Source organism: Acipenser ruthenus, chromosome 3, assembly GCF_902713425.1.
Source record: "Acipenser ruthenus chromosome 3, fAciRut3.2 maternal haplotype, whole genome shotgun sequence".
Taxonomy (NCBI): domain Eukaryota; kingdom Metazoa; phylum Chordata; class Actinopteri; order Acipenseriformes; family Acipenseridae; genus Acipenser; species Acipenser ruthenus.
The window spans coordinates 17,133,474-17,152,304 of NC_081191.1; the positions used below are offsets into that span (position 1 = coordinate 17,133,474).

Here is an 18,831-nt window from a genome sequence, read left to right on the forward strand (position 1 = left end):
GGGGAATAATCTACAGCACTGTGTTTTTTTTTTTTTTAGTGCATACTGCTTTTGTATTCTTTGTTCATGATCTTTAGCATGGTGGTGGCAGCATCATGTTATGGGGATGTTTCTCATTGGCAGGGAATGGGGCACTTGTCAGGATAGAAGGGAAAATGAATGGAGCAAAGTACAGAGAAGTCCTTGAGGAAAACCTGCTGCCCTCTGCAAGAAAGCTGAAACTGGGACGGAAGTTCACCTTTCAGCATGACAACGATCCAAAGCACACAGCCAAATCTACACTGGAGTGGCTAAGGAACAAAAAGGTAAATGTCCTTGAGTAGCCCAGTCAGAGCCCCGACCTAAATCCAATCGAAAATTTGTGGCATGACTTGAAGATTGCTCCCCAAGGAACTTGACAAAGAAGAATGGTCAAATATTGCCAAATAAAGGTGTGCAAAGTTGGTAGAGACCTATCCCAACAGACTCACAGCTGTAATTGCTGCCAAAGGTGCTTCCACCAAGTATTAACTCAGGGGGAGTGGGGTAGAGACTTATCCAATTATGGTCTTTCAGTTTTGTATTTTTAATATATAATTTTTTTTCAATTTATTGTGTTATTGTTTTTGTTATGCTGTATGTAATATATGTTGTGCCATTGTGTGCAGTTATTTTTTACATATAGGATGAATGCATGCTTGCATTCATCTATAAGAAAACAAGCTGCTACAGCCGTACTGGGGAGCACATTTTAAAATACTTTATTAAGTGTGGCCAAGATGGAGAATTAGATAGTGCTTCATTTACATAGGACACTGTTGCAGGATGAGGGTCAGAGACGTGGGATACTGGTATGAAAAATGACAAGAACATTAATGAGACAAGTGAGTGACAAGTAGTATCAGAAAGGCAGGAGCATTCAAGCTTCAAGTACTGTACGTGTCTTTAAATAGAAGGAAGACCTGTGATGACTATGAAGTTCACCCTCACTCCCTTTTCTCTTTTTGTCACCCTGACATTACTTTGTGAATTGTGTCAAAGTTAAATAGTTTCCGCATTATGAAGTAAAGTAACAGCCTGCCATCCATGACTGCCTAAGGATAAGCAAGACCGTATTAACTCCCCACTCTGTCCCCACCCCTTTCCCACACCTTACAGTTTCAGATTATAATTATAGGCGTGTAACTGTGTGCTTGCTTGCATGTTGAAACAAAAGCCCATAAAGGTGTGATGCACATCTAGTAATTAAAAAAAATATATAGTAACAACATGCCTCAAATAATTTTAGTTAATTTATTTAAGGAATAGTGTATTATTATCGCGATATGCCATATTATATTGTCATTATTAATGTATAGTAGTTTCTGATCACGATTTTAACTTTATAGTTGTTTTTTTTAAAGACTGGTAGCTTTGAATTGTATTAGTGCATCATTTGTTTAGCAGATTGCAGTACAGATTCTTAAACCCCGACAATACCTTGTGTGCAGGGTATCTTGCAAAAACAGGGCCCTCTTGTGGTAGAATGTGGTTATATCAACCTATTTTGCAAGGCATTTTAGATTTATTTTTGGATTTGAAATATTCCAGTTGTTTGGATAAGGCTAACTCCATGTTGTATAGGTTCCTTTAATGATGTCACTAACCAGGGTGTTTAATTACAAAATGGTGTGTTCCATTTACAAAGGTACTTAGGGGTAAATGCAGTTTTGTGTGAAAAATATTATGCCGTCAGTCAAGATTTCAAAACATAAGATTAATTTAAGACTCAACAAGTGTGCTAAGAATTAACCCTTAACACAAGTTTCATATTGTATACTATGGACGGTACTATAGTATTCTTCAAAAAACAAATTTTGAAAATTGCAACAAATTAGGCCCTTTGGCAAAATGCTGTACGTACAGTATGAACTAAATGCAAAATAAGGGTCAGTTTTATTTTTGTGGAGATGATAGTGTCTAAATAAATCCTGGCTATTGATTTTGGACTCTTTGCATAGTTGTTGAGATACATAATAGTTGTCCATTGATGGTAAATATGCACAATCAGCTGCATGTATAATGAGAGCTTGGATAAAACTAAAATGAATGCAAGACTGTATCTTCACATGTCCTCTAAACAATAAGAAGAAAGCCCAAGGAGTGTTTGAGAACAACTCGCGCCACGTGACTGAAACAGAGCTGTAGTACGCAGTTTGGTATCATCCATTGATATTTACATTAGTGTCCCTTGGCAAAGAAAGAAAAGATTCAACTTAATTTATCAGCGTATTAATTTTCAGAAAGATCAAAGGGACTCTGACGTAGGTGAAACCCAACTTCATTAGAGTGGATTATTGTGTGTGGTATAACAAAAACTGTTAGATATAAGAGCTGGTAATTCAACAGAAGGGTTGTAGTGTCTTAGTAACCAGTGAAATAGGAATGTGTTTATAACCAGATTTTCAGTTCAGACTTGCTCATTGTGTTTTCCTGCTACCAAACTGCTGTTCTTCATGAATGGCCAGCTGTTTCATTGGTATATGATGTGAAAATAGTGTATTCAAAGAATTGTGTAAAATACTGTTTAGAGAAACATGCACGTTTCTCAGGAAAATCCACATTTGATTGATCTCGTTTTCCTGGAAACCATCCAGGTTCAGCAATACCTCTCTAACTGAAGATGAGCTAAAAGGATTTACCATACACTGGAAACTAGAAACTATATTTAACTATAAAACACCAGTTGATTTGCAAGACATTTACAATTGATTTATGTGACCGGGTGAAAACCTCACATTTGTAAACAGTGTTTGTTTTTGTGTTTTTTGTGTAAATAACTTATTTTGTACTAGTACTTGTTTTTCATTCACTCCAGTATTTTACAGTATAAATACACAGAATTATTCCACCAAACTCATAACAGTATGATCTTTATTTTCCTATCTAAATGTGTTTATTAGTGCTAATAGTGTTAGTTTTTGGTAGTTACATGTGTATATTAACTGAACCCTGGAAAGAACCTATCTATATTATGGCATTCCTGTGCTTAATCATATCAAGCAATCTTTATCACACCCCTGATTGCTCATCCTTCTGTAGGTGGAAAGGCAAGACTACACACATTCGTGAACAGCTTTCCTGGCTGTGTTGCTTTAGGCTTTTTTGCAACCAGTGTTGCCTGCCAAGGATAAGCAGCTAGACGCCCAGTTTGCAGGGCGAGTTCTGTAATGCTCTGCTGTTCCCCTCACACAGGGCACTGCTACCCCCTGCTCTTCAACACAGCACATTAGGCACAGAACAACTGAAGATTTTGGGTGCTATGCTTTTGAACCTATTTTTAAAATTTTTTACAATTGCATTTTGTTTACTAAAAAAATGTGAATGTCAGATTAACATATTCTAATTGAAATTGGAATTGAAGTTCATTAAATACTCTATTGATCAAGCTTTTGATCTCTCCTGATGATTATTATGGGATAATCTAAAGGGAGGTGAAAAAAATGTCCTTGAACAGTTTAGGTAACCAAAAACAGCTACCACAATTGGAAATCAAATTGGCACAAAAATAGAAATAGGACATTTCAACTCTACCAGCCCCACCTACTCTCCCTACCTCTATATAAATGTGTAGAGTAGGAGGTGCTTGAAGAGTTGAAAGGTCACACTGTCACATGGTTTTAACAGAATGAGGATGGCTGGTTAGACCTTCCACAGGAATCTCCAGACAAAATCAGTGCTAAGGCACATTTAGACACAAATTATAAGAAACAAATATTGGAGCAACAGAACCCAAGACCACTTACAATAAAAGCAAACCCCATACAATACAATGCGATACTAATGGAAATGTTCAAAAAAGCAATTCAACGGATGTATCTGTATTCTTCCTAAGTTTAGATAAACTCCACATGAATTACTGTACACCGACACCACTTAAACTGTGTGTGCAAACTCACTGCTCAAGGCACCACACCCTTCATACAAACCATTTTCATTTGACAATAATAACATGGCAACATGAGTCATCATGCTTCAGGCAACAATGATTTCATAGTTTTATTGCAAAGGGCAGGGAAATATTACAAAAGAAAACCACACACCATACTGGTATAATATAGCTTTTCTGTACTAGAGTACTAGCCAAGAAATCTTAACTTCTTTATGCTCTTTTCTTCATGTAAAGAAATGCACCCCAAATCCATTTACAGCAGAAACACTTTCACCAGTTATTTTATTATATACATACATATGTCGCATAAAGCTTAGTTTCTACTTAGCTGAGCAGTTACCATGTAAACTTGCCAGATTTATGAAGCCAGAACTATAACTAAATTGTTTAGCCATACATTGCTGTAGATTAACTGGAGAGCTGAAATCAGTAAGATAAGATATCCCACACCAGGAACCACGGTGTATATTTTAAAGAACTAAAATGAATATTTAGTAAAAGATACCTAGAAGCAATCACCTAGGGCGCAAAAAACATTAGAGGCAAGTACAACATGAACAGTAACGAAACAGAGGAAGCTACGTATGAAAAGGACTTAGGGGTACTAGTGGATGTAACTCTTAAGCCAACCAGACAGTGCGGAGAAGCTATATAAAGGCAAATGTTAGGTTACATAGCCAAGACAGTTGAATTCAAATCTAGAGAAGTTATATTAAAATTATATAATGAACTGGTACGACCACGCCTAGAATAGTGTGCCCAGTTCTGGATCCCAAGACCATAAAAAATACATTGAGGCATTGGAAAGAGTACAGATGAGAGCAACACAATTAATTCCATATTTAAAAGCCATGTCATACGAAGAGAGACTGAAAGAGCCTTGAAATATAGCCTAGAAAGAAGGAGTCAGAGGCTAGTTAATAGAGGTATTTGAAATTGTCAAGGGGTTTAACAACGTAACTACTGAGAATTATTTTTCACAGGTTACAGAGAACACAACCAGGGGTCACTGGTGGAAGCTGAAGAAAGGCATATTCAGAACTGAGGGGAGAAGGCGCTTTTTCACAGAAAGGGTGGTGAACCATTGGAACAGGCTGCCAGACAGAGTTGTTGAAGCGGAACCTTAAAAAAAAAAAAAGACTGGATGCCGTCATGAACAATATTGTATAACCCTCTCTGTGACCACAATAAGACCTTTAGCTAGCCGCCTGGAGGAAGGGCGGTCTGGCACCAAAGCGAGGGAGCATAATGGCCTTTTCTCATTCTTGAAATTCTTATGCTGTATTTTGTTTTGTGATAATTTTTTTATTTTAATTTTGCACACTAGAATGAACAGCTAGGAAACAAGTATCATTTTTATTTTTGTAAAAAAAAAGTAAGCTATTTGTTTATAATATATTACAAAAAAGGAAATGTTAGTTTGTTCAACACCAAGAGGGTGACACAACCATACAGCTTTTAGTCAAATAATTTTTCAAGTGTTTTGGCTCATTATGTGCTGTACATCTATATAACCTTTTCCTACTAAAACAGCATGGTACAGCATGAGATTATCAAAACATAGTGCCTGGGCACACGGTTACTATGGAAACCACTGCATGACTTTTGTTCATGAATGTAAAACAAACACTACACTGTTAACTATTTCAAATCTGTACAGCCCCATTATATAAGACTTTTTAATTTGAAGAAATTTGCACTTTTCCCCCCCATTTATACCTTTAAGACATCATAATGCAGACCAGACAAACATCCTGGAAAATGTACCAAAGTATTACTTTATTAAAATCGTATTTTATATCATATGAACAAGTGTAATTACAGGTGTAAAAATGATGCTTTTATGAAACTATGCAGCATCGCTATACACTGGTGGTATAAAAGTTACATGCTAAAAATATAGGCTTTATAGGACAGTCAGTTGGCTACTTTGCATTGCTGCTATGGGGAACCCCCCCCCACAAAAAACATGGTGATGAAACTGGGCAGAGGAGGCTCCAAATGAGCAGGATTCTAGAACTACTTTTGGAGGGGGAAGAGACCATGTGTGTGTGTGTTGACATGAAAACATATACAATATTCCACAATCTGCGTAGCCCAGCGTATTTCCCAAATGGTGACAGTACTGTTTCTTGTCGATCTCATAGCATGGCATTCCTTGCCATTTTTTACAAAATGCAATAATTATTTTGGTAAGGAACACAGAGGTGTCCGGCCACTGTAAATGATAACTGACTGAAATTGGCATTCCAGTAACATGCAAAAACAGCAGGACGCAGTATTTTCACAGGGACACGTGCAAAACTGAGTGACTGGTATCTTTTAAATCTGGTAGAAATGCATTTTCCACAGCAGCACTGCAAAGCGGCCAACTGGCTATATTGAATCACCCCGCCATTCTCAGTAATCCGAAGCTGCTTTGTTAACACGGCTCAGCAGTTCAACTTGAAAAGAGCTGCAGAACTAGGACTATTTGTGAGGGGCAGTTGACAGGTAGGTTTGTGGCTTGAAGGTACTCTGGGGAAAAAAGAAAACAAGGTAAATTTAAAAGCTTTTTTAACCACGATAATCACGCTGTAAAACAGTCTGTTTGTGAAAGACAAAACATAATCCTATGTAACTGAGATAACTGTCAGCAGCACTACACATTATTACAGGGCGGTTTGAAATCGGAGATCCTGCATTGTATTAATAAATATGAATGCATGTGAATCTAGTGAAAAATATATATTTATATTGCATAATAAATGTATTGCATATTGTGGATTAAACAAGATCCCCTCTTGTGCTTATTTTTCAAGTATTTAGCTTCTCATTTACCCTTGAAAATAGTTAGTCGTTTCATATATTTATTTTTTATATTAGTCGTTTCATGTTTTGCCGGTCCCATATTTAGCTAACTACTTCCTACCAAGTATTCTGCATCTATAACAATTCTGCTCTAGCTAGCTCTGTAATAATCACTTCAGAATGGAGTACAGTACAGTTTACACGTGTCAGTGGGCCTTCTAGCAATCTACTAGAACGGTGCCCACTGCTGGGGAGATTTATTAGCACAGGAAAAATGCAGTTCCCATTTGTATCTTTACATTCAACAGTATGCCTTGCATCAGAAAGGTAAAGCTGCAAGTTTCCCTATATCAGCAGCTATTGATTAAGCTCCTGTTATCCAGCTAGCTATAAGCCAAAGAAGAGTGGGACACTCCCACATTGCTGCATAGCTCTCTTCATACACCCCCATGCAGCAATGGGCTTCATAATGCAGTCCTGTGATGCAGAGCTTTTGCAGATCAATAGTACAGAAATGTATGTATAATTTACCAGCACATTAAATTCATAACAATACTACTTTTTTTAAGTGTTGGGCTTTTCATGCATATATAATTATTAAGTGCTGCACAAGCATGCTCTCCTAATTGCATCCACTGAATTTTCCCTGAGACAGGTAACTTAAAGGGTATAAAAACATTTTCACAAGTACCTTATTCCATTTTCCAGATTAAATGTTCACTTTTCCTGTTACAGCATGATACTGGTGATTGGGGTCATATTGAAAATAAAAAAAGATAAAAACAGTAAATCAATAGAGTGTGGTTAGAATGTTACAACAATTGCAAAAAAAAAAAAATATATATATATATATATATATTTAACGAAATGATTTACCTTAGTTATTGTCCATTTAAAGGAGAGGTTTTACAACCCATTATCTCACCTCTTATCAGCACTATCATACTATCACTGGTCCCCCTTTTCATAGTTCTTTGCTCGTATTTTGTTCTTCAATAAAGGATTCTGCAGTTTATTTATAGCAGGGGTGGCCAACCCTGGTCCTGCAGAGCCACAATCCAGCAGAACAATTTAATTGACTAGTTAAGTAGTACTTTTTTTCAATTTAAGTAGTCATTTGTTCAATGAAGTAATTTAGAGATAATTTGGAACAAAAACCTGAACACCCTGCGCTCTCATGGACCAAAGCTGACCACTCCTGATTCAACTGAGCACATTAACTTGCTAAATTGATCAACAACTTACATTCTTCAGAAACGGATCATTTAAGGTTTACCTATAAAACCTGCTGGATTGTGGCTCTCCAGGACCACGGTTGGCCACCCTTACTATAGAGTCAAACATAACTCTGAACTTGTGCCGGAGCGAGCAGGTCGGACAGATGAACCTATCTAAATGCTAAACTTGGGAGTCGGGTACCAAGGAAATGTTTCTGTTTGAACAAGTTGGATTTTAGCAGCCGATGTTATAAATTCAGAAGGAATTTTGACAGGAAGACCCAAAGCATAACTAATGTGAAACAAAAAAAAAAAACTAGTCAAAGCTGATTTATGACCAGGGCTATGTTTATAAAAATATTTATTAAAAAAAAAGAAAGAAAAACGCAATTACTTTGAAAAAGATATTCCAGGAATACGTACAACAAAGCAGGAAACTTTGGAAAAGTAATGTGTTACATTTTAAACCCTACAGCCTGTTCAGTAACATTTTAACCCTTTAAGGACCGGGATCGCGTTACAATGATCATACTGAAGTGGGCTTCTAGGACCGCAATTGTGTAAACATGATAAAAAAGCACTTCATTTTGATGACTTACAGGGCCACCGTACTTTGCAGTACAGGCTTGAAACACACATCAATGGATAGGGGAGGGGCTGATGTTCACTTCCTGATAGTTTTTGTTTTTCGTGTGACATCACTGAGAGGGGCATTTAATGTCTAAAGGGCGGAGAAAGTTTACAGGAGCCAGGCTGAGACAAAAGCAAAAACAAATACCACAGAAACTTGTTTCGAGTGAATAAAAAAAGGGGAAACACTGTAAACCTGATGTATCTGACTTATAATTATATTAGAACATTTATTCTGTCTCGTGTGTTTTAATATATATGTTTTTACAACATTTAGAAATATCAAGAAACGAGTGGATATAAACATATACTATTTCATGAACTAAATGTATCAGGTACGTTTTTTTTCCTTATCACTGATAAGAATGAAATGAGTAACTTATTTTATTTATAAATATTTATTTTGAAAAGATAAATTGAGAGTAGTGTCCATTATTGTTTATAAAGACCCTGAGAATAAACATGTATTATGTCATTGCAATCACTCAGGTGAAATAATGTCTTGTAATCTACACAAACATCAATATTTTTCAACAAAACTTTCATGAAGTATTGTAAGGTCCCTTGGGTCATAAAATAACATGTTTATACATGTATCTCAAAGCAGCATACATAATAAAAATTACTTAACTTAAATAATTTTAAAAAAAGCAAAAGGTTTATATGGTTTCTCAAGTACTTTATAATGTTCTCCAGAGTGTTCTGAAAAAAAGGACACCATTTACAAGATGCTACTGTAAAAATAGATTTTTAGTGAACTTTTATATGAAGAGAGTCAACTACTGCCAAAAAGTGCCTTGCCCTGGGGTCGCATCCCACTGAAAAATGCTTGGTCCTGAAAGGGTTAAGCCAATGTTTAATATATTTCTTAAATACCTGAAAATGCATCTTATGCTTGCACATCAGCTAGTTCTGGTGGCATCGGGGATTTGGGATGCTTGCTCTCAAAGTGCTGCTTGAACGTCTTTGGGTCAGGCATCTGCGTCTGCAAGGAGACAAAAAAATATTAGTTGAAGGGGACAAGATGAAGCATGCTGTCCAGACTAATATATATATATATTTTACAAAATAACATACCAATACTTACCTACGAATCTCAGATTAAAGCTATCACACTTCAGATATACCTTCTGGTCCAGTTTTTCAACCCAATCTTGTAAACTGCCCTACAGTAAAAATGTTGTGTTTTTTGGACAGCTTTGTAACCTTGTAACTACCACAGCTAAACACAGGAAGTATCAACAAGGCTGTCAATTTTAAACATGTACACAGTTCTGTTTTATTTACTACTATGTTCAGCCATTCTGTTAAAGTTTACCAGCCACAAAGGTTTAATCTAAAACCAACACTGTATTCTAAAATACTTTAGTATGTTCTAGACAAGCTCCTGCTTTGCCATCTCAGTCAAGGAAAACCACAGCTGTACCACTGAAGCCTACTATTTAGCCTCTCTCACACACACACACACACACACACACACACACACACAGCACTGACAGCTGATAACTTCAGCCGTGAGATATGTACGAGGAAGCAGGATGCTATACCTTTTCTGCTTTTACCACCATGAGCATTTTTATTTTTATTCTTAAAATGAAGACTGCAGTAACACAGCACATGTTTAGGGCAACTTTTCACGACTCAGAAAAGGAATACAGAGCTTTCTTCTCTGGGGTTCAAAACACTTATTTTCATGCACACAAATTGTGGGGGGGGGGGGAATATGTGACACAGAGTTATTCCAAAGCAGTTCACTTTTCTTTAAGAGCAATCTGCCTTTTGGCCTCACTGGTACCACAGGGATATATTTACATCATTGTGCCGTAACAGCTTCCTTCTAAGTGGATCCTATCCTAGGCTGAAGGATTTGCCCAGAGGAATGCTTGGTCTTCAGCCCCCTTACCATACAGACACTGCAGGTGTATACTAAGGCTGCTTTGGCAGCAGTCTTCTGATCATGCCCTTGTTTTTTCTTCTGCTCGGCTTGCTTCTTTGCATTTTTCTGCTGGGACTGAATCTTCTGGTGCCCACGGGCCATGGCTGCAGGGTTAAAAGAAAAGGAAAAATAAAAACTGAAACAAACACACACACACACACACACACACACACACACATATATATATATATACACACACAGTATATATCCATTGTTTTACGTTAGTCATTTAGGCAAGCATTGCTGTCTGAAGGTCTGAAGTTCTTTCTCCTATTTCTTAGGGTTGGTTGTATTGTATATATATACACATGGAGATATACGGTCAATTCTCATTTCCTGATACTACTAATTTTCTAGATGGTCACGACCAAATGTAGCAATCGTGTGTTGTAAATTACCTCTTATAATACCAATTCACTTAAATTTCATTTGAATAAAACATATTGCCCTAGTAGTTTGAACAGCTGAGTGTAAAGGATATTGATTAGCATTAAGTATTAATTAGCATTCAGATTGTAGTCTCTGTACTGTATTTTAGGGCTGTTTTGGGACTACTTATCCTCTAAAGCATAAAGAGTTGTAATAGACAGTTTGAGTTGCCATAGTGCTCACGCATCACTGCCATTTCCAAAAAGTAGAGTAAAAAACGTTTGTACCGGGGGATGTGACCTGCGGGGGTCGTCACTGAATAATGAGGGGGCAGGCGTAGAGCAGTGGACATTGACACGCCGCACAGGTGCACAGATTTAATAAACACACACGTGCTGCCACTAGGGTACCAGCAATGGTGGCCCCTAGTGTCAGATTTAATAAAGAAAACAAAACAAAATACAACTGAAAATAAAGGTTTGACACAAAAGACGAGTGCTAGCCTCATTAAATGAGAAGTCCTGCTCCAGGAACCTCCTACACTACGTTACCCTCTCTATACTGGTTAGGGTCAACATCTCCTAAACTAACCTACTGCTGTTGCTCCTGAAGTCCCAGCCTCCCGACAACTTCAGGTCTTTCGAGGCTGTGTGGTCCAGTGGTTAAAGAAAAGGGCTTGTAACCAGGTCCCCGGTTCAAATCCCATCTCACTCACTTACTCACTGTGTGACCCTGAGCCAGTCACTTAACCTTGTGCTCCATCTTTCGGGTGAGACGTAATTGTAAGTGACTCTGCAGCTGATGCATAGTTCACACACCCTAGTTTCTGTAAGTCGCTAAATAAACAAATCATAAAAAACAAAAACTGACTGTATGCATTTGGCTTAAACTCCTGATAATAAGACTTACTGATGACCATTTGCTGGTCCCTTGAAATTTGTATTAATGTAGGGTTACCATGTGGCTCCTGATTAACCGGACGCTATGAGACAGAACGGGATTTCAAACTTGCCCCTAAATTGAAATAAATGAAGGTGTAAATGAACCATCCTTAGCTACAATTAATAATGGTGCTTAAATACCCGCATGCGCGTCAAATAATTGTATTATACCAAGAATGAATAGCAGGAGGAGGTTTTGAACAATGACATGCAAATTTAAAGGTAATAAGTTTTTCCCCTGAGAGAAAGAAAATGTTTTTTTCAGTGAAATTCACACAAAATTGTGGTCTATTTTAATGATCTAAACCATGGAGTTTTTCAACAGCACGGTTTTAAAACTTAAGGACTTGCACAATCTCTGGCATCTATTTAGGGATGTTAATAAAGGGGTTAATAAATCAAAAGAAACATATTTAACAGTATTTATTACTCCATATTAAAAGGAGGAACAAAATGCTACAAAGCTTTATTACAATTATCATTGACGAGCTCCTCAGCTGTTGCTTGCTGTTTCTGTAACCTTACCAGTGAATGAATGTTTTTAAAAGCTTTGCACTTCAGTGTCCTTATTTGACTTTAAAATCAAACAGAGAGGCAAGCGTCAATGCTCCTTAATGCTACAGCTACATTTACATTTAACACAATTATTGTTCTGAACAGGAAACTTCTTAACCACAGCCCAAAGGTGGCAGCTGGCCTCATAGACCCTCCAGCACATGCAGGAAACAAGCCACAATGATAAAAATACGACGGTTACATTACAAGCGACAGGTTTTTCTTTTTTATTTATTTATTTATTTTAAGGACGTTGAAAGAATGTGGAAAATATAAGTCAGAAAAACAGATAAGAACTAAACATTAAATTTTAGATTACCAAAGCGAGCGGATACGTCTAATTTATTTTATAACCGTATATAGAAACAATGTTTGTGTAACAACACTCAGCGATCATCATTCGATATACCGTATTGTATTGCATTAAACAAACATGTAACACGTGACCTTGATTTTAGCGTCAGCAACGTTACTGGCAATTTAAAACTGAATTAAAAAAAAAAAGTCAATCAAAATACATTTTCACTCATAAGCACCCATCAGGATTTTAAACTGAAACGCGGGTAGCCATGCTTGGTCGAGCGATGATTCGATTGAAACACTTATCTTTCGTTTCTGTTCCCATAACTAGGCCAAACGATTTTCACAGATTAATAAACTATAAATGTTTGTTGTCCTATAGTTATATCAGAATTATAAAGAACAATCTATTTTGATAGCTGCCCATTTAAGCTAAACCTGACAAAAAAGCATTATAACTTTTTGAATTTGCCCTAGTGTTACTCCTTTCTTTAAGATAAAAAACGCTCATTAATTTATTTTAAACCAGCCGTGCTTCCCATAGTATATATATATATATATATATATATATATATATATATATATATATATATATATATATATATAGTGTGTTCATGACAGTAAATATATGAATTTTCCTTAGCAAGTCGTCCACTTGTGTTTTTGAAGTATCAGTTCCCGTTGATTAATGGCAACAGTCAGCATATCTCCAGCGATTACTTTCACCAAGTTAGACATTTTATTTAGCCTTACCTGTGTGTGACAGGTTCTGTGTGTGTTCTGTGAAACTGTACGGCTGTTCGCGTGCTCTATTATTTCCCCCCTTTGCCCCTCTTCCTTGCGCATGTGAATGAGCTGTTCTCGTAAACTACCCTCGCTCCTCACTGGCTCACTCCAAAATACACAGCAGTCCAACTGCACACTGCACAGTCTCTCAGACCGAGCAAAGTACTTTCCGATAAAGGCAGCGCCTCTTCCTGCGTACAAACTCTGCAGAAAGAATAAGAAAGGAAGGGGTGGAGACGGTTGTGGGTTTCCCTTATGTTATATAATATAGACCTCGCTGCCCAATTAGCCAAAATAACTGCATATAATGAAACTTTGTCATCCACTCAAGGGGACCATTTTTAGTGGACGTTATGGGACGGTGGTGATTATTGTTCAGGTCATTTAGACATTATATACTTGGAAAATGGTAGTTAAAATACATGTCACGTACTGTCAATTATTTTTTTTTATAAGATAATTAAGATTTATATTGTGCTTTTTTATTTATAGGTACATTTAAAACTTTTAATGTAGAACTCTGATAAATAAAATAAACTATATAAATAGAAGGTTTAATGTATTGTATTTTGAGGCTTAACTAAAGTAGAAACTAGCTTGCTGCATGAGACATAATGCTTGCAAGCCAAAAAAAATTGTCAGGAAGCCATCCTTTAAACAGTTTTACACCCACAGACATGTTCACACAACATGTTTTGCAGAACGTCTGGTTTAGAAGAATTAACACAGCACAGTTTAGTTTTCAACACTTTATTTTCGCCTGGTAATGCTATTTATGCTGCTGCTCCCAGTCAGAAAAGTGGCCAGTTGTCAATCCCAATATTCCAGCCATGCCTCACACCCCTTTTGGTTTAATATTATACCTTACTGGTATACTAGAGATGGTGACACCCTTACGCAATCAAACCCAAAAAAGCTAATATAGTCTAATTTCAGGTTTTGTTACTTTGGTGGTAAAAGTAGGATTATTTACATTTTGTAAAATAATTCTGGTTATTTCTATTTTGTATTTACCCTGACCAGAAGGACTGTTTACAATCCCGTTTTTACACATGATTTCTGATACAAAAAACAGTTGTCACCAGCATAGCAGTTTACTACTAAAGGCTGCATGGGATAATGAAACAGACATTACATTTACAGACGTGCTCAAATTTGTTGGTACCCTTACAGCTCATTGAAATAATGCTTCATTCCTCCTGAAAAGTGATGAAATTAAAAGCTATTTTATCATGTATACTTGCATGCCTTTGGTATGTCATAGAATAAAGCAAAGAAGCTATGAAAAGAGATGAATTATTGCTGATTCTACAAAGATATTCTAAAATGACACATTTGTTGGTACCCCTTAGAAAAGATAATAAATAATTGGATTATAGTGATATTTCAAACTAATTTGTTTCTTTAATTAGTATCACACATGTCTCCAATCTTGTAATCAGTCATTCAGCCTATTTAAATGGAGAAAAGTAGTCACTGTGCTGTTTGGTACCATTGTGTGCACCACACTGAACATGGACCAGAGAAAGCAAAGGAGAGAGTTGTCTGAGGAGATCAGAAAGAAAATAATAGACAAGCATGGTAAAGGTAAAGGCTACAAGACCATCTCCAAGCAGCTTGATGTTCCTGTGACAACAGTTGCAAATATTATTAAGAAGTTTAAGGTCCATGGAACTGTAGCCAACCTCCCTGGGCGCAGCCGCAAGAGGAAAATCGACCCCAGATTGAACAGAAGGATAGTGCGAATGGTAGAAAAAGAACCAAGGATAACTGCCAAAGAGATACAAGCTGAACTCCAAGGTGAAGGTACGTCAGTTTCTGATCGCACCATCCGTCGCTTTTTGAGCGAAAGTGGGCTCCATGGAAGAAGACCCAGGAGGACTCCACTTTTGACAGAAAAACATAAAAAAGCCAGACTGGAATTTGCTAAAATGCATATTGACAAGCCACAATCCTTCTGGGAGAATGTCCTTTGGACAGATGAGTCAAAACTGGAGCTTTTTGGCAAGTCACATCAGCTCTATGTTCACAGACGAAAAAATGAAGCTTTCAAAGAAAAGAACACCATACCTACAGCGAAACATGGAGGAGGCTTGGTTATGTTTTGGGGCTGCTTTGCTGCGCCTGGCACAGGGTGCCTTGAATCTGTGCAGGGCACAATGAAATCTCAAGACTATCAAGGCATTCTGGAGCGAAACGTACTGCCCAGTGTCAGAAAGCTCTGTCTCAGTCGCAGGTCATGGGTCCTCCAACAGGATAATGACCCAAAACACACAGCTAAAAGCACCCAAGAATGGATAAGAACAAAACATTGGACTATTCTGAAGTGGCCTTCTATGAGTCCTGATCTGAATCCTATCGAACATCTATGGAAAGAGCTGAAACTTGCAGTTTGGAGAAGGCACCCATCAAACCTGAGACAGCTGGAGCAGTTTGCTCAGGAAGAGTGGGCCAAACTACCTGCTAACAGGTGCAGAAGTCTCATTGAGAGCTACAGAAAACGTTTGATTGCAGTGATTGCCTCTAAAGGTTGTGCAACAAAATATTAGGTTAGCAGTCCCATCATTTTTGTCCATGCCATTTTCATTTGTTTTATTATTTACAATATTATGTTGATTAAAAAATCAAAAGCAAAGTCTGATTTCTATTAAATATGGAATAAACAATGATGGATGCCAATTACTTTTGTCAGTTTCAAGTTATTTCAGAGAAAATTGTGCATTCTTCGATTTTTGTGGAGGGGTACCAACAAATTTGAGCACGTCTGTAAACTAACGCTTGGCTTCTTGTCATCTCTCCCATTGTTCCAACCGTGCCTCACACCCCTTTAGTTCTTCTGTCACACCTGACCTGAATACTTAAGGTGGTGGCAGCATTCAGCTATTAAACCCAAAAAACTAACATAGCCTAAATTTGTGTTTTGTTACAACAAATATATATTTACCTTTCTAAGGTACCTTTATTGCACACAAAAGTACAGTACTGTACAGTTCTCCACGGGGAAAGCCTAATAATAATTATTATTTTATTATTATTTGTTTATTTAGCAGACACCTTTACCCAAGGCGACTTACAGAGACTAGGGTGTGTGAACTATGCATCAGCTGCAGAGTCACTTACAATTACGTCTCACCCGAAAGACGGAGCACAAGGAGGTTAAGTGACTTGCTCAGGGTCACACAATGAGCCAGTGGCTGAGGTGGGATTTGAACCGGGGACCTCCTGGTTACAAGCCCATTTCTTTAACCACCGGACCACACAGCCTCCTATCATCATCATCATCATCATCATCATCATCATCATCATCATCATCATCATCATCATCATCATCATCATCATCATCATCATCATCATCATCATCATCATCATCATCATCATCATCATCATCATCATCATCATCATCATCATCATCATCATCATCAAAATTTGCCAAACATAAAGAGAAACCAGAATTGTCTCCAATACTGTATTCTTATTAAAATTCGCTTTGTATATAATTTTCTGTTTCAATCACCACGTCCTTTCAACTTTTTAAAACTCAGAATTTGAACGCACTTCTGTGTCCTAGTGGAGATAATACCCACATACATCTTGGGAAGCAGTTTTTGTTTTACTTTTGCATTTCATAAGAACACCATACAAGTAGATTACAATGTTTCCATTTCACTTCCTCTCTGACCCCGGCTCTGGTGGGAGCCAGCTCCTGCTATGAGTGCCAGTCAAGGCCATGCCCCACATGCCGACCTGTTCGTATTCAATTTTGAATAACTTTAGCATAACAGAGGCAGAAGTGTTAAAGGGACTAGGAGCTCTTAAAATAAACAAATCCCCTGGGCCGGATGAGAGCCTCCCAATAGTACTCAAAGAAATGAAAGAAGTTATTTACAAACCGCTAACCAAGATCATGAAACAGTCTCTTGACACATGGGTTGTACCGACAGACTGGAAAATTGCAAACGTAATAACCAGGTAACTACAGACCAATAAGCCTGACTTCTATTATATGTAAACTTATGGAAACTATAATAAGATCTAAAATGGAAAATTACCTATATGGTAACAATATCCTGGGAGACAGTCAGCATGGTTTTAGGAAAGGGAGATCGTGTCTAACTAACCTGCTTGACTTTTTTGAGGATGCAACATTGACAATGGATAATAACAAAGCATACAACATGGTTTATTTAGATGTCCAAAAAGCTTTTGACAAAGTCCCGCATAAAAGATTAATTCTCAAACTGAACGCAGTAGGGATTCAAGGAAATGTATGCACATGGATTAGGGAGTGGTTAACATGTAGAAAACAGAAAGTACTGATTAAAGGAGAAACCTCAAAATGGAGCGAGGTAACCAGTGGTGTACCACAGGGATCAGTATTAGGTCCTCTGCTATTCCTAATCTACATTAATGATTTAGATTCTGGTATAGTAAGCAAACTCGTTAAATTTGCAGACGACACAAAAATAGGAGGAGTGGCAAACACTGTTGCAGCAGCAAAGGTCATTCAAAATGATCTAGACAACATTCAGAACTGGGCAGACACATGGCAAATGACATTTAATAGAGAAAAGTGTAAAGTACTGCACGCAGGCAATAAAAATGTCCATTATAAATATCATGTGGGAGATACTGAAATTGAAGAAGGGAATTATGAAAAAGACCTAGTTTATGTTGACTCAGAAATGTCTTCATCTAGACAATGTGGGGAAGTTATAAAAAAGGCCAACAAGATGCTTGGATATATTGTGAGAAGTGTTGAATTTAAATCAAGGGAAGTAATATTAAAACTTTACAATGCATTAGTAAGACCTCACTTCACTATTATATTCAGTTCTGGTCACCTTGTTACAAAAAGGATATTGCTGCTCTAGAAAGAGTGCAAAGAAGAGCAACCAGAATTATCCTGGGTTTAAAAGGCATGTCATATGCAGACAGGCTAAAATAATTGAATCTATTCAGTCTTGAACAAAGAAGACTACGCGGCGATATGATTCAAACATTCAAAATCCTAAAAGGTATAGACAGTGTCGACCCAGGGGACTTTTTTGACCTGAAAAAAGAAACAAGGACCTGGGGTCACAAATGGAGATTAGATAAAGGGGCATTCAGAACAGAAAATGGGAGGCACTTTTTTAAACAGAGAATTGTGAAGGTCTGGAACCAACTCCCCAGTAATGATGTTGAAGCTGACACCCTGGGATCCTTCAAGAAGCTGCTTGATGAGATTCTGGGATCAATAAGCTACTAACAACCAAACGAGCAAGATGGGCTGAATGCCCTCCTCTCGATTGTAAACTTTCTTATGTTTTTATAGACTTCAAGGCTGGAGTCATGTCAATTCTAACCTGTTGCTATACCACCCACGGGCCAGTAGATGGCCTCAGTTGCTCATAAACT

The 18,831-nt window shown here is 37.4% G+C and overlaps 1 protein-coding gene across 1 annotated transcript; it reads right to left on the bottom strand.

The window, feature by feature from the left end:
* Positions 1-5,662: 5,662 nt before the first annotated feature.
* Positions 5,663-13,627, bottom strand: LOC117435653 (zinc finger protein 706). The gene is made up of 5 exons (XM_034058991.3): positions 13,402-13,627; positions 10,451-10,587; positions 9,424-9,532; positions 7,392-7,442; positions 5,663-6,427 (listed from the first exon to the last, which is right to left on the bottom strand). Exons 2-3 carry the CDS (start codon positions 10,583-10,585, stop codon positions 9,437-9,439), a joined length of 231 nt encoding a protein of 76 aa, XP_033914882.1. The 5' UTR covers positions 10,586-10,587; positions 13,402-13,627; the 3' UTR covers positions 5,663-6,427; positions 7,392-7,442; positions 9,424-9,436.
* Positions 13,628-18,831: the final 5,204 nt, after the last annotated feature.